Raw genomic sequence first — 13,952 nt, 5'->3', positions numbered from 1 at the left:
CTCACAGGAAAGAACTTCCTCCTTATATCTGACCTAAACTTCCCCTGTTTAAGTTTTAACCCATTAAGATGCCAATGAATAATTCTATTTGGACACCTCTATCTCAGATGTTCCCCAGCACTCTGCAGCACAAAGCTCTCAGTGGAATTTCATGCAAGACCTTAAGTCCAAGAAGACAAAAGAGGCTGAAAAAAACCTACATCAGCACCTCCACTGCTTTGGTCTTTCAGCTTGTTTGATTCAGGAGGAATTTCTAAATGGACCCAAGTCCCTTCTCTTCACCTGAAGCACGTAACTGTGAGAGGCCAGACACACCCCAACTCCTTGAGCTGCTACATACGACATACTGATGCTCCCTCTGGGATCATGGAGTCCTTTCCAGGCTTTGCTGCAAGCAAGCAATCTGGATCTTCAGCATCCTCATTATAAGCTTCCCAAACCTCTTCTGGCTGCATGCATTGCATAACCAACAAAAAACAGCAGCTGACAACACAAGGAAAAAAGCTTAGGAGAGAACCCAGAGGATGGTTGACACCAGCTACACTGGAATTCGCTAGTCAATATTCAACTGGAAATATAAAACACTTATTGCTCACATCAGTAACCTCAAACACTTGGAATGGTAATTAGGATGAGAAAACACATCCCAAAAAATGGTATTTTTTCCATTCTCCCACGAGACAAAGACCAAGTGCAAAAACATTCTCTTGACCTGCAGTGTCTTGTTCCAGATGCAGGAGCCAGATGGACCTCATGCCTGCTGCTTCAGTTAGTGCTTTCCCAACACTCCAAAAACTCACTGCTCTAAGAAACTGCCCAAAGCAGAGACTGCTCTTCCCCATGAACAGTACAAAACCAATCAGACAGTTTGCTTCAGTGAACACTCCTGACTGAGCTACTAAAAAGTGCAATGCTCTTTCCCACTGCCTGTCTGTGCACCTTGACAAAGGCAGGAATTAACATCAAATGTGTAAGTAACGCCAGCAGAGCTCAGAAACCCTCTATGAATCCATCTGAAAATCAAATCCCGGTGTCTGCTCTGGAATTCATTTCTACTACAAATAAGAGGCACTTCACTGACTACTCAAATCTACCCACAGGGCCTTTTAGAGAAATAGGAGTGTGTACATGTCACGACAAGGCACAAATAATTGTGCTCCACCTGGGAAGGATTGATGGAGCCTAAACGCAGCATTTCAAATCCTGATGTACTTACTTGCTGAAAGCTTGCAAGCATCTCCTGCTAATTGCATCAGCCACTGAGAAAGCCATTTGAGCAGTACAACAGGAATGGAGACACTGGGAAAGAAGACCACAGGGAAGGAGGAAACCCTGCTTCTCTCCTTTGAACTTCTGATTAGTACCCATTAGAAGACTGGTGTGTCTGAAGGTGTTTCCCAAGGACCAGGCTTTATCTGCATAGTCAAACACTGTAACTCAAGGCACGACTCCACCTCAGGAGCTAACTCCAGGCTGTGCTGGGTCTGCTGACAGAGCAGCTTCAAAAGGATACAGCAGTGACGATGGGCAAGATGACTACCTTGTTCTCCACAGCTTATCACCCCTCTTCTGCCTCTACCAGCAGAGCCACTGGAGCAAAACCACACTCCTGGTTTCACTTAAAGCCAGCCTGTCTTTCATCCCTAAATCATTTCATTCCAAGGAAAACTGCCCTGACAAGCTCACCCACAGCTCCAGCAGCCCATTCAGAGGAGCAGGGATGACAGCAGGAGCACGTGGCAGAGGTCAAGCTACTGATAACCTCTCCCACCTGCACTTATCTCCACTGATGTCAGAGAGCAAACAAGAGACCTTCACTGCCCCAGCTCATTTACTGTAAATGAGCTACTACAGTGTTCATCCAGGAATAGGCTCACCCAGAGAACAACCTGCTGGGAGCAGAGGCTTGTTCCTGCAGTCACAGCTAGCTACAGAGAGGACATTTATTCATGGCCTTATTTAAGCCAATTAAGAAGAGGGTAAACCAGAACAGGACACGTGGACCCAGTTCAGAGAACATGGGGAGCTCTGCGCTGAGTAACAACGGGATTTTGTGCCAAAACCAAAAGACCCCTTTGCTGCAAAGCCGCGGCTGAGCTCAGACACAAGGAGGCTGTCATCAGCCTGCCCTGCAGCTGCTGAAGCATGGAAGTTTTCACTCACTCCTAAATTAAAGCTTCTGAGAAAACAGAGACACCAGTATTCAGGCAAAGCCAAATTAAAGCCTGAATTCATCCGAATTAACTGTATGCAACAAACTCATACTCAAGATACCAAGATTAAATAACAAAACTAAGGAGTCGTCATCGCAATCAGAACATAACACACACAAATCCTTTATAGTTTTGTATTAATCAACTTAAAATGGCCAGCAGACCAGCAGGACTCCCGCTGAACAAGTGCAGTCGTTACTATCCCCAGCTCTTCTACCCACCCAGCTTCAGCAGCCCCCAGCGCTCCTGGTGCTGGGGAAGATCTCCCTCTGCTCACATCCCAAGGCTGTTTAATTCAAACAGCCAAAACCATGCTGCTAAAACGGCAAGTCCCAGCTGAAAAGCTTTCTTCTCCATAGGTAAAATGGCAACAAAGTAGTACACTTACTAAGACATTTACCTATCAAGGAATATACATGTGACACATCCTTTTGCAACTTCAAAGAGAGGGTTCATGAATATATTTATTAAACTGCACTACCAGGGAAAAACAAACACAAACACCCTCATGGGCCTAAAAGCCAGAATCCTACAGCAGTTTACACTTTGGTATCTTTAATTACAGAAGCGATCCCACTAAAGCTGATCCAGATCTTACAATCCTTCCCACAGTCCCACAGTGATGCTAATAGTTCTTCCTTCATGGCTCCATGGAAAAAAACCTCCCTGTTCCCTATTTACGGACTTGCCCTGGTTGCCAGCAGGCAATTGCTCCAATCCCACGAAGCCAACCCCAAAAGAACAGCAGGATCGATTCAGAAAATGCCTCAAAGCTCAAACACAAATACATTGAAATGTGCAGGTTTCTCTCACCCATTTGGCACTTCACTACAGGAGTCTCAGTCTCTCCTCCTTTCATCTCTGCACCACGGCACATTACATTTTTCTAGAGATCAAGTAAATCACTTGAATGGAAGGCGTTTGCCTTTTGTGCCCCTAACGCAGGGCAGCGTTCAATGAACCAGATCATTCGCGTCCTGTTGGCACATTGAATGCACAAGTCTATCAGGAGGTTTTCAGCTTCAGATCCAGTAAGGGTCAGGCTGAAAACAGCCTTTTGCACTACAAGGATGGCCATACAATTCTCTTGGTTACAAAATGCACCAAGCCAGTATACTCAGATCTCCCTGCAGCTTATGTGCTCCCAGCTAAGGCCAAGACATCTGTTTCAGCTAAGCAAACCTGTTGTGAACACAGAAGGCATGTGAACTATCCGACCAAAAAACTGGCTTCAAAACCTACATTCCTATAATCCACTGTGATCGCAGCATCACTCCAAACAGCCTCCTGATAGGAAAAGCTGTCTCATCAACCCAGCAAACACCGAACTCAGAAAGCATCAAAGAGATAATCAACGGGGATACACTGGGAAAATGATGTCAAAACCCAGTGCAAGAAATCCTGTGCTCCTCTGCACCGGCTACTGGAGCAAGAGCGCCAGATCGGCATGGGTTGTGTCAGGTTTTCCAGTTTATGCCCTGAAATGAGTAACCTGCAACCTTGATCCCCGAGCACCCTTGGCTGTCACAGCAGGGAGGCAGAAGCAGCCGCTAAGAGTTGCTATTGCTGCCAGAGCCCTATCGTGCTGCTGCCCTATCGTTTTGCCCTGAATTCTGGCATTCTACATCCCCCCTCAAGAGGATTTGCTCCCTCTTCCCTTAGTTCGTAAGAAGGCGCTCCATGGTTCTTCTAACCATGTTCTGCTGGAGAAAATGCAGAAGAGACAGAAAAACTTAAAAAGAAAAAAAGGGAAAAAAAATAAAATGACAACTTCAAACTCAAGAGAAGTACAAAAATCATTCCAAACACCTTGCACCATCCCCGAAGTACAGGGCAAACCGCCAGCACAGCCCCCCCTCCTCTCCCCCAGACAAAGAGAATGTGAGAAGCCAGCTGAAATGCGGTGCCCCTGGGGAGAGCCGTGCTCGCAGGAATGTTAAACCGTTCCGAGCTTTTCATTCAGGGTCGAAAACGAACGCTGGCAAAACAGCACAGCGGCAACTGGCATCGGCCGCGGGGATGACAGCGCTTGTGCCAGGCTCGGTACCTTCCTCCCAGCGGAGCCAAACTTAATTCAACCACTTCTGGCCGCCGGGCCGAGGTGCAGAGCAAGGAGGAGGAATTCTTGAATGGGGGTATTCAGAGGAGCCATAAAATCCGCCCGCGTTTGTCGGAAGCAGGAGGCAGCCTGGGAAACTGGCCTGGCTACCTGGCCCTCCATTGCCAACAGGTGATCCTGGCTCCCTACCAGCTGCCAGGCAGGAAGCGAACCCTCTCCTGGTCACCCCTCTCCAGCAAACCCAGTGCAACTGGGCTTGACCAGGAAAACACTGTCATTTCAGAACTGTGCGCGGCTTTTAAGGCGATAGGAACGACCAAATCGAGCCTCGCACTCCAGAGCCTGCGAGCCCGGTCCCAAACGGGTCCAAAACCAGAGGGTTCTCCCTATTAACCGCTCTTCAGAGGTGCGAGGCCACCCTGCAGAGCCGCTCGCAGCCTCCGGGGAGGGCGATGCTGTCGCTTCGCCGGAATCGCGGCAGGACGGGGGGGGGGCTCCGGGCCGGGGTCGGAGCAGCTCCGCTCAAACAACTCGGAGCCGCCCGCCCCGCTGGAGCCTGCGCTCAGAGGGGAACCGACCTGGAGGGGCCAAGCGGCTGCAGGACCCCCCCCCAGACGGGCCGGCCGACGCGAGGGGCGACGGGAGGCGGCTCGGGGAGCCGCTGCCGCACAACCTGGCCGCCCGGCTCGGCCTGGCGGTGCCGCCGCCACCGCCACAGGGCCCGGCCCGGCGCCGGCCGCCCCTCACCTGCCCGCCCGGCCCCGCTCCCCCGCCCCAAGGCCGGGGGTGCCTCCGGGTGCCGGCCCGCTCCCCGCCCCGAGGGGACGGCTGCTCCGCGCTCCCCCCCCCAGCCGCCTCAACAGGTGCTCGGGGCCGCGCTCCCGCACTCACCTCTCCGCCATGGCCCGCTCGGCCGCGCCAGCCGCTCTGCCCGCGAGCGGGGCAGGATGTGAAACCCGATCCCGGCCCCGCCCGGGAGGCGGCGCGGCCCGGCCCAGCCCTGCCCGGCCGCTGGGACCCCCGGCCGCTCCCCTGGTCCCTCTGCTGGGGGCTGCCGCGCCGAGCGGGTCCGGGCCGGCAGGGGCGGGGCGGGCAGCGGAGCCCGGGGCCGTCGGCAGCTGCGGGGCCCGTGGGCCGAGGGCAGCCCCTGGCGGCGGTGGCGGCGGCTCCGGGGCCCTCCTGAGCCCCTGGTGCAGCAGAGCCCGGCCCGAGGGTCACGGCAGCCCCGGTCAGTACATCGGTGAACGGTTCGTTCCTGTGATGGGCGTCCCCGGCACAGCGCCCGGAGCTGGCAGGGGGTGTCCAGACGAGCACCGGGCTTGAACGGCTCTGCTCGCCCTCTGTTACTGCTGACACCTCCAAGAGCAGGGATGGAAAAAGGGACATGAACCAGCCTGGAGAACGGACAGAGGAAAATGTCTTGGTTTAGACTGGGTGCTGGGCTGTCCCTGTGAGGTGACACCGTGGGATGATGAGCCTTGGGTCAGCCCATGGTGTACGGCTGCTGCATGTCTGGATTTGCCCAGACATGCCCTCTATTGCGCCCCAGCAACTCTGTCTAGAAAGAGTTTGGGGACTTTTCTGTGTTCATCTGTGTGCTGAGCACATAGCAGTCTGGTCGAGGAGACCAGGAATGGCCCCCATGCAGGCACAATCAACCATCAGGGTACAAACAGCAGTTTCAGAGGCCTCAGGAGAAGGCAAAGCCTTGCTCCTCGACCAGCATGAGCAGTCTGAACAAACACACTGTGCGTTAAAGGTCAGTCCCGCTAGCTCAGCTTCTGTCAGCCACCAGTTTGGAGTGTGTCACTTGGCACGGTGGCTCGGCAGAGCCCCGCTTATCGCAGTGACTGCTGCAGTGTGGCACTGCTCCCAGCAAACCTCATGTGGGCTCCTGTTACTGCAGAACAGGAACAACCCCCTGCAGAGGCAAATCCTAGGGGTTGCGCTGCCCTGGTGCCTCAGACCCCTCTAATTGCCGGTGCGAGGCTTCGCAGACTCGCAGTGGATTTTGCCACTAAGGGGGATTGGGGGCACATATCACACCACGCAGCAAATGTCTGCTACAGACAGAAACGAGTCTGTTCAGCTTATTCATCGCCCTGGGCGAGCCAGCGGACAGGGTCCCTGCACGGAGCGATACTGCGCTTGCCGTGTGCTCTGTTGCAGACAGTGTTTGGCTCTACTGGAGAACTTCAGAGTAACTTAATCTGAAGACATTTACATGGAAGTCCCACTGCACTTTTAAATAACAAATAGTGAGACAGTGAGATCATGGCCGCACAGCTGCTTTCTGCTGACCAGGGGGTCCATGCAGCAGGGCCCCCACGGGGGCTGCGGAGCTGCTGGAGGTGCCCATGGTGCTGCAGCAGAAATGAGTCTTGCAGGGGTACAAAGCCCAAGGACTAGTGGGGAAGGAAAGGAAGAGTTAAACCAGGTCTGTACTGGAAACAAAAGTTTGCTGGTGTAGCTCTAATGTTCTTAAATTGGCAGCTTTCCTTGTGGGGATGCAGATCTCGCTAGCCTTTGCCAATAATGGCTATACCTGTCCTCTGAGGGAAACAGCGATGCTTGGAAAATGCTTACGGCAGCCTGACAGTGTTCACAGGCTCTCATCGATACACACTTGGTGTATGAAAGTTTTAACAGCCTCATTGGCATCGCTGTGCCAGCAAGAGCCATGGGACAGGCTGAAAATAGAAGCAGGGGAGATGGGAGGTTGCAAGAGCCCTACTTTAGGGGACCCACCCCAAAATGAGTGACCAACACGGTACATGGGAAGTTGGCTGCAGGAGGGACTAGACAAGCATTCATTTTTTTTCTGCAATGTACTCATTTTATTTTGCATGTTTTGGGTTTTGATGATAATATGTAGGCTGTTTTCAACCTACACCTCCAGCAGGCTTGCTGAAGTAACTTCATTGCTTAGTAGCAATGTAGCACTTGGGATGCGATTGTGCACATAGCGTGCCAAGAGATCCCTTCTCTCTTCAGGCCACGGTGGGTGAACTGGAAGCACTTAAGGACACGCTGAGATAACATCTCAGATCAGCCCTACTCAGCAGCCCTGTGCTGTCTTGCACAGTCATGCAGCAGGAGGGCATCAAAATGGAGAGCAAGGAAACCACTGTGAAAGCAGAATCTTCCCACCAGAGGATGGTCCCATACCCACTAGCACCAAGGACACTCCTGGGAGCAGAGATCCCCACTGCCAGAAGAGAAAAGCTGGGTGAAAGGGGGTTCAGCTACCAGGCATGATAGATGGTTGTGAGGTTGTGACTTGTACACAGGTACAAAGCTGCCAGACCAGGGTTCACCTTGTTGGGAGAGCCAGAGCGCTGATGGACATGAGCTGTGTTGACATCAGTGATCCAAGGAGGGGGAAAGAAATCCTTGAAGGGAGAAAAGCAGCTAAGGGAAAAGCTTCTTTTGTGGGACCTCTGCAGTGACTTTTTCAGGGGCTTTCACAGCCTGGGCAGTCATGGGCTGAGAAAACTTTCATTTAGTGTAACCTGGTACAATAACACAAGGAGGTCCTCCTCCAGAGAAACAGATGGGTCACTCTGTGACCCATACATGGGAGATGAAGCCCGTCAGTCATGATGCCCGCCATCGATACACCAACGATGGCAGCAGGAGGTGAATAGGAAGTATCTGAAAAGTCTTTGAGAGCATGGCAAAGACACCACACTGCCTTTGAGAACAGGGGGTCGTAAACCCTGGCTCTTTTGCTAATAACAAAACCATACTGCCTTCAAGAAACAGCCTTCATGAATTGTGAGGCTGTGAACGCTAGGTCACCGTAAGATGAATTAAGAGATGTATGTTCAGTGTTTCCAGGCCAAAGTATCCCCTTGCTGCCTGTTCTTGGCTGAAGGATATTTCCTACAACTGTCATTGAAGAACTGCAGAAGGAGCCAGCTCCCTGAGATCATGCTCGAATCGTTTCTTCAGATGCTGCTCCCAGGTGGAAGAAACTGTATCTGGAGTCATACATGCACCCTGCTTTCATGAAGCTGCTCAGCTGGTGGATATCCATACTTGCACGTGCACTCCAGGAAATGGGGTCTTCCTCATCCATGCGTGTGGAAGAACTGGTGATGCTAAAGGTAAGGAAAGCTCAGTATCACACTGCTGCTGCCTGGCATATACCAGGTTAGGGACATGGGGCTATGGCCAGGTCGATGTGCTACAGCTCTGAGCACAGCCTCACAGTGTCTCCATAGCAAGCAGGGAGTAACAGCTCCAGTCAGGTGTGCACAAACCCTGTGTTGAGAGACTGGTGATACTGGAAGTAGACATCTAAAATGCTCGGTAAGGTTTAGATGAGCTTAACAGCCAGCACTGACCCGGTGCAGCTGCAACCCTGGATTTGCCTTCCAGTGATGGTGGGAGGATGAAGGAGCCAATAATACCAGACAAAGTTTTGCACTGTGAAAGCCATACGTTAAACAGGTCAAAGTACTACCAAGCTACTACTGTGAGTGCCTACATGTAGGTGAGATGTTTCACCATTGGCAGCTCTTTGTTGCAATAGGAACAAGATAAAGTGCTAGGTTGACCAGGAGGTACAGTTCACCCACATAGAATCATAGAATACTTAGGGTTGGAAAGGCCCTTAAGATCATCCGGTTCCACGAGTATAATATGTCCTTATGTGGATCTCTTGTCCTTGGAGATTTTCAAGGGTTGGCTATGCAAAGCTATGGCTGACCTGATCTAGTGTTGGTGATGGTCTCACTTCAAGCAAGAGTTTGGGCTAACGCACTCCAAAGTTCCTTTGCCATTAACACATCTGTAATTCAGCATCATGTAATTCAATGTCAAGGGGCTTGAGGTTTGAGCTGGGCAGGCTGATGTGGTGAATTCTCCATTGTTTCAGCGCACAGACATCTGGTATCAAATGTCTCAAATACATTATTGAACAGGACTGGGCTGACCTGGATGCTGGATGAGGTTCTCTGGACTGTGCACTGTGAAAGTGCTCTCTGACAAATGGTCTTAGCATGTAAGAGGCAAAGAAAAACCATCCCTGTTCTTAATTAACCATGTCTGTGTTTTGAAGCTGACTGAAGATATCAAATAGCTCAGGATGGTCCTTTGGAAAAAGCTAGTTGGATATATTTGGCCATTTGTAACAATACTTGTTTGTAAGCAACAATCAGCAGGGGGGGTTTATAATGGGCATGATGTAAATGTATATAACAAGCCAGGTGTTCTGCAGAGGGGCCTTTTAATATCATCCTGTCCCAGTTTTTCCCTCTTACCTTCCTTAGCTCCCTTGCAAAGGAAGCAGTTGCGCTATCACATTACCAATTGGCAATGGCAGCAGCTGGCTGTAACCCAACCTTAGCAGCATGGGACACGGAAACAGATGGAGCAGCAAATGCTCTTTGTTTCCTCTCCTGCTTTCTAAAACAGATTGTGACTAAAAACATACAGGAGAGGTTTCTGCCATCTTCCCTGCTACTGTGGCTCCCTGCTGCTGGCAGAGCTATGGGATGAGCTCTAGCAGAGCTCCCCACAGCAAAGGAGAGCTCTGCCTTTTTAGAGGGGAGCTGAGAACAGGAAAAGAGCATCAGATACAACAATTACAAATCCTGAGAAGGGAAAGAAGGGTGCAGTGGGTGACATGGCTGAACCGAGCTGAGGGCTGCCCATGCATCAAGTCTTGCTCCTCCTGCTGTTCTCAGTCTTGGTTCTGGTGTTCGTGTGAGCCTGGGTGAATCATGTCAGCTCACTAAACTGGCACAAACCAGAAGTGAGTGGTGTTTTGCCAGGCTGGTAACCTGAGCTGGCCCAACAAACGTTCAGGTGAGCACTGGGATGAGGATGAGGAGCAGAGCCACAAACCAGAATGGGCCAGGAGGGGGTGAGGAAGGTGGAGGTGGCAATGTCCCTTGTGAACCAGGAGGTCAACTCTGCTGTCCTGGGTAGTCCTTGTCCCAAAACTAGGCAGAGAGGGGAAGGGAAGTGATGCTTCCAGGTCACTTTCTGTGATCCAGACTCCGAGGCTGCTGGCAGTAAAGGTCAGGAAAATGTCCACAGTAGAGCTTTGCCTGCCTTACTTCAAAACTCCCACAAACTCCCCAAAATAAGGGGCGTATGTCCCTGCTACCGCATCAGTTACAGGTTCCCAAGTGACTTTTACACTTACCTGTGTCTGGTAAGAGCTCTGCTGCTTTCAGCCCAGTCCTCTAAGGATTTACTGATGGGTGCAAACACAATGCCCTGTATAAGACATTATCCGCTGGAAAACATGACACTGTGTGTGGGTTGGCTGCAAAAGTCCCACCAGCAGCTGCTGCAGTGGGGGAGAGCTGCCCAGCGCAGAGGTGGGAGGACAATGGCAATGACACTGAGCTGACACCACAGTGTGCACTCAGACAGCAACGTGAGCAGTGGTGACAGAGCAGTCCCACCTCACTGTCACTCCCTGCTCCTCTCCCTCTGGTTTCATGAGCTATCTGACCCATCTGGCTTTGCGGTGGCTGGTGTTTGTGCCAGACCATGTAATACTGTTGGAGGTACTTGCCAAGAACTGAGTTTATTTCTTAGCCACAGACAGAATCTGTAAATCCTCAAGCTAACCCTGCAGTCTGATGGGTTCTTTTTCTTACAAGGCTTTACAAATTAATTGAATCCCCATTTCCATGAGGAACCTGCAAGGAAAGTCCCACAGACAGAACTACAGAGCTAAAAGCAGACAGGGATTTGCAAAGTCACCTTTGCCATTTCTCACCAGTGCAGAAGCTTTTCTGGGGGTATTTCTTGCTGGCCTTGTTGTCTCCTGGGGCAACCATTCAGACATTTACCTTAGATCCTATCAGGGTGGTTTGCATTATAATATGCCTGAGTTTTCTCAGCTTCATCCCATTATTCCTGCTCTTCTTAACTATCATAAAAAAATAGCTCCATTTTGTCATTTATAAATGTCCCCAACTGAAATACCTGCAGATTGTTATTTCTGTTTCCTTCCAGGGAAATAATACAGATTTGTTTCCTTTAAACTTAATCCCTTTTACCCTCAGGTAGTGTCTTGCACTCTGCCTGTGCGCTGCCTGCTTACTGATACATACTGATAACAAAATGTCCTATAATGAGCACAAAAGGTGGTTTATTAGTCTTTATCTTTTATCCTTTCTTACACAGTCAAGGGTTTGAGGCCCAGCCATGCTCCTGCTGAACTCAGTGGGAATGGCAGCAAGTTCTTTGTTCTACTGCATAACGACAGGGAGAAATGAAGTTTCTGAACCTGTGGTTGCTGACACTGCAATGCCAGACATCCTTGTTTGCATTTGCTGCACCAACTTTGTCAGGCAAGCCCGGTTCCTCACAGCATCCAGGTATTCAGCTTTAGGCAAACCACTTTGAAAGCAGTTCTTTGCTAGTTCTTTAAACATCTTGGAGATCTACTAAGCAGAGCAACTCAACGAACAGGTTCTTGTGTTTTGACTGCTGACAGCCTGAATACATGCATCTCCATCCAAGCACCTCCGTGGCCACCCTTTGTACAAGTACAGAAACGAGGTAATGGCTGCAAACGTGCTGGACTTTTAGGCTGGACTTCATTTGTTCATGCTCCCATTTCTCGTTTCCTTCTTCAGTGCCTCCAGCCTCCCGCCCCACCTTTTAACTAAGAGAATTCTAATGGCTGGTTGAAGAATGACTCTAAATCTGGTGCGGGCAGTGCAGGCAGGACGGGCAGTGCAGGCAAAGGGCAGGCAGGGCCAGCAGGCGGCGCAGGCAGGAGGCAACACAGGCAGGAGGCGGCGCGGCAGAGAGCGCAAGTGTGCGGTCCCACATGGTCTAGCGGTTAGGATTCCTGGTTTTCACCCAGGCGGCCCGGGTTCGACTCCCGGTGTGGGAAAGCCCGATGTTCTTTTTTTCCCTTCACGTCTTTATTGTGAGGGGGGATTATTTATTTATTTATCATTCGTAAATTCTGCGACATTCTTCTTAATTCTTAGACAATTCATTTTTTCTAAATGTCCCAAACTCAATGAAATTGAACAGCTCATCTTAGACTTAAAAACCCTGTGCGAGAGCTTCAGGATCTTTTAAGGATTTCAAGATTTCGGGAACTTTGTTGGAAATTACATTAAATGACACAGCAGCCTGAGAGCTTCACAAAACCAGTGGTTGAGTTTGGTTTAGGTATGTCTATATGCAACAGCAAAATAATCATTTCAGGAGGCAACGTTTGTTTATAACTTCTCTTTATATTGTTTCAGTTTTGTAGGACAAAAGAGAAAGAAACTAAATCCCCAGCCATCCTTGCTTACCTGGTGCTGACTTCAGCAGGAAACCCACTCAATGTTATCTGCCTTACACTGAACAATTGGCTAAAACTCACTGCCTATTATTAAATTTAAATACAAATGAGCCACTTTGTGGGCTCTCAGGGGAACCAGAGCACTGTTAATGAGACAAGCAAGGTTTGTTTCACAAAACACTGCTTACTTTCTGAGTTCAACTGTTCAGCATCAAGGCTCCAGCAATCCCCAGGGGCTTAGCCAAGAGCTGCACCTGAATGCTGGGTCAGTGGCAAGTGAAGTTATACTTGGGGTGATCTGGCTAGAAAGCTGTTAGATAGCGGCCTTCTGAGGGGGTGAGGCGCAGAAGGGCACAGCCATAATGCTGTTACTCCTAAACTTAATGAATTCTGTCGAGCCCTCAGCCAAGGGGTCAAACCACAGATGCTGTTGAATTGCTGCATCAGAACTGATCACAAAGGAACATAAATAGTTTCACCACCCACCCACCCCCAATCCATGACCTAACTTGCTCTCCAACCTAAATTAGTCTGTAAGTATGATTCTATGATTCCAAAGTTTGATTCTACCCCACTCTGCTACAGTAAATACCAAGCTTGAAACAGCAACCCCAGACCATCATCTGTTTGGCCCAAGATAAAAGTATTTCACCAGGGTGAGCACACAAAACACTTCCTCCCGTGCTCAGGCTCCAGCCTCAGCAGCTCAGGGAGTTCTGGACCCTGACACGACTCACACAGTGTGTGTTTGTCACAACCAGTCAGTGCTTTTCACCTGCCAAACTCCAAAACTCAAATCCCATCCCCAATGCAATTCCGCCCAAGAGGATGTGCTTATACTGGAGATGTTAGTGTGAGGGTTGACCAAGACATCAAAGCATTAGTTTTCTTGTACAGCAAGCATTTGATGTAACAACATGGGTGGAAACCTGGACATGGATGTTAACTGGCCTGCCTACACCAGATAGACACTTGTGTACAGTGCAATAAGCCTGGAAAGGGCCAACATGGCATTTGAAGCAGACTATAAACCACTCATGGTGATATGGTGCCCAGGAAAGGAATGAAGTGACACTTAACAGAGCAAATACAGCCAGCCTGGACAAGACCCCTGGGCAGGACAGCGGCTGGGGCACGCAACAGCCAGCCCCAGGGCCCCTGCAGAACGCCACAGACGGAGGGCTGGGCGGAGATTGGGAATCCGGGCAGAGGCACAGGCGTTGGAACGGGCGGCCCCACACGGGTGTGAAACCGGTGTCAACCATCACCGCCCCACGGCGACCGCCCTTTCTGCCTGAAGCTGGCCCGCCGACCTCTCGCGAGAATGTTGGGGCCCGTGACAGCCCCCCCCCCAAGTATCGCGAACATTCAATCCTCCGCTTCCGGGAGCGATGTCTCGCGAGAG

The 13,952-nt window shown here is 50.5% G+C and overlaps 1 protein-coding gene and 1 non-coding gene across 2 annotated transcripts in view; one reads left to right on the top strand and one right to left on the bottom strand.

Annotated features, from left to right (window-relative positions):
* LOC133216680 (rho GTPase-activating protein 39-like) overlaps positions 1-5,845 on the bottom strand; it is a 45,042-nt gene extending 39,197 nt beyond the window's left edge. The window contains 3 exon segments of the mRNA XM_061361601.1: positions 5,164-5,293; positions 5,296-5,376; positions 5,379-5,845. Of these exon segments, the coding sequence (XP_061217585.1) occupies positions 5,164-5,293; positions 5,296-5,376; positions 5,379-5,658 (491 nt within the window). The 5' untranslated portion in view covers positions 5,659-5,845.
* A 6,225-nt stretch (positions 5,846-12,070) lies between these two features.
* On the top strand, positions 12,071-12,142 carry TRNAE-UUC (transfer RNA glutamic acid (anticodon UUC)). The gene has a single exon. It is a non-coding gene; the product is annotated as a tRNA-Glu (tRNA).
* The last annotated feature ends 1,810 nt before the right edge of the window (positions 12,143-13,952 follow it).

This window comes from Neopsephotus bourkii, unplaced genomic scaffold (genome assembly GCF_033783945.1).
Source record: "Neopsephotus bourkii isolate Nb327-2 ecotype Australia unplaced genomic scaffold, CSIRO-AGI_Nbou_v1 NB_1060, whole genome shotgun sequence".
NCBI lineage: Eukaryota > Metazoa > Chordata > Aves > Psittaciformes > Psittacidae > Neopsephotus > Neopsephotus bourkii.
Note: the sequence above shows the minus strand (reverse complement) of the source record. Positions and strands in the feature narration are given on the sequence as shown.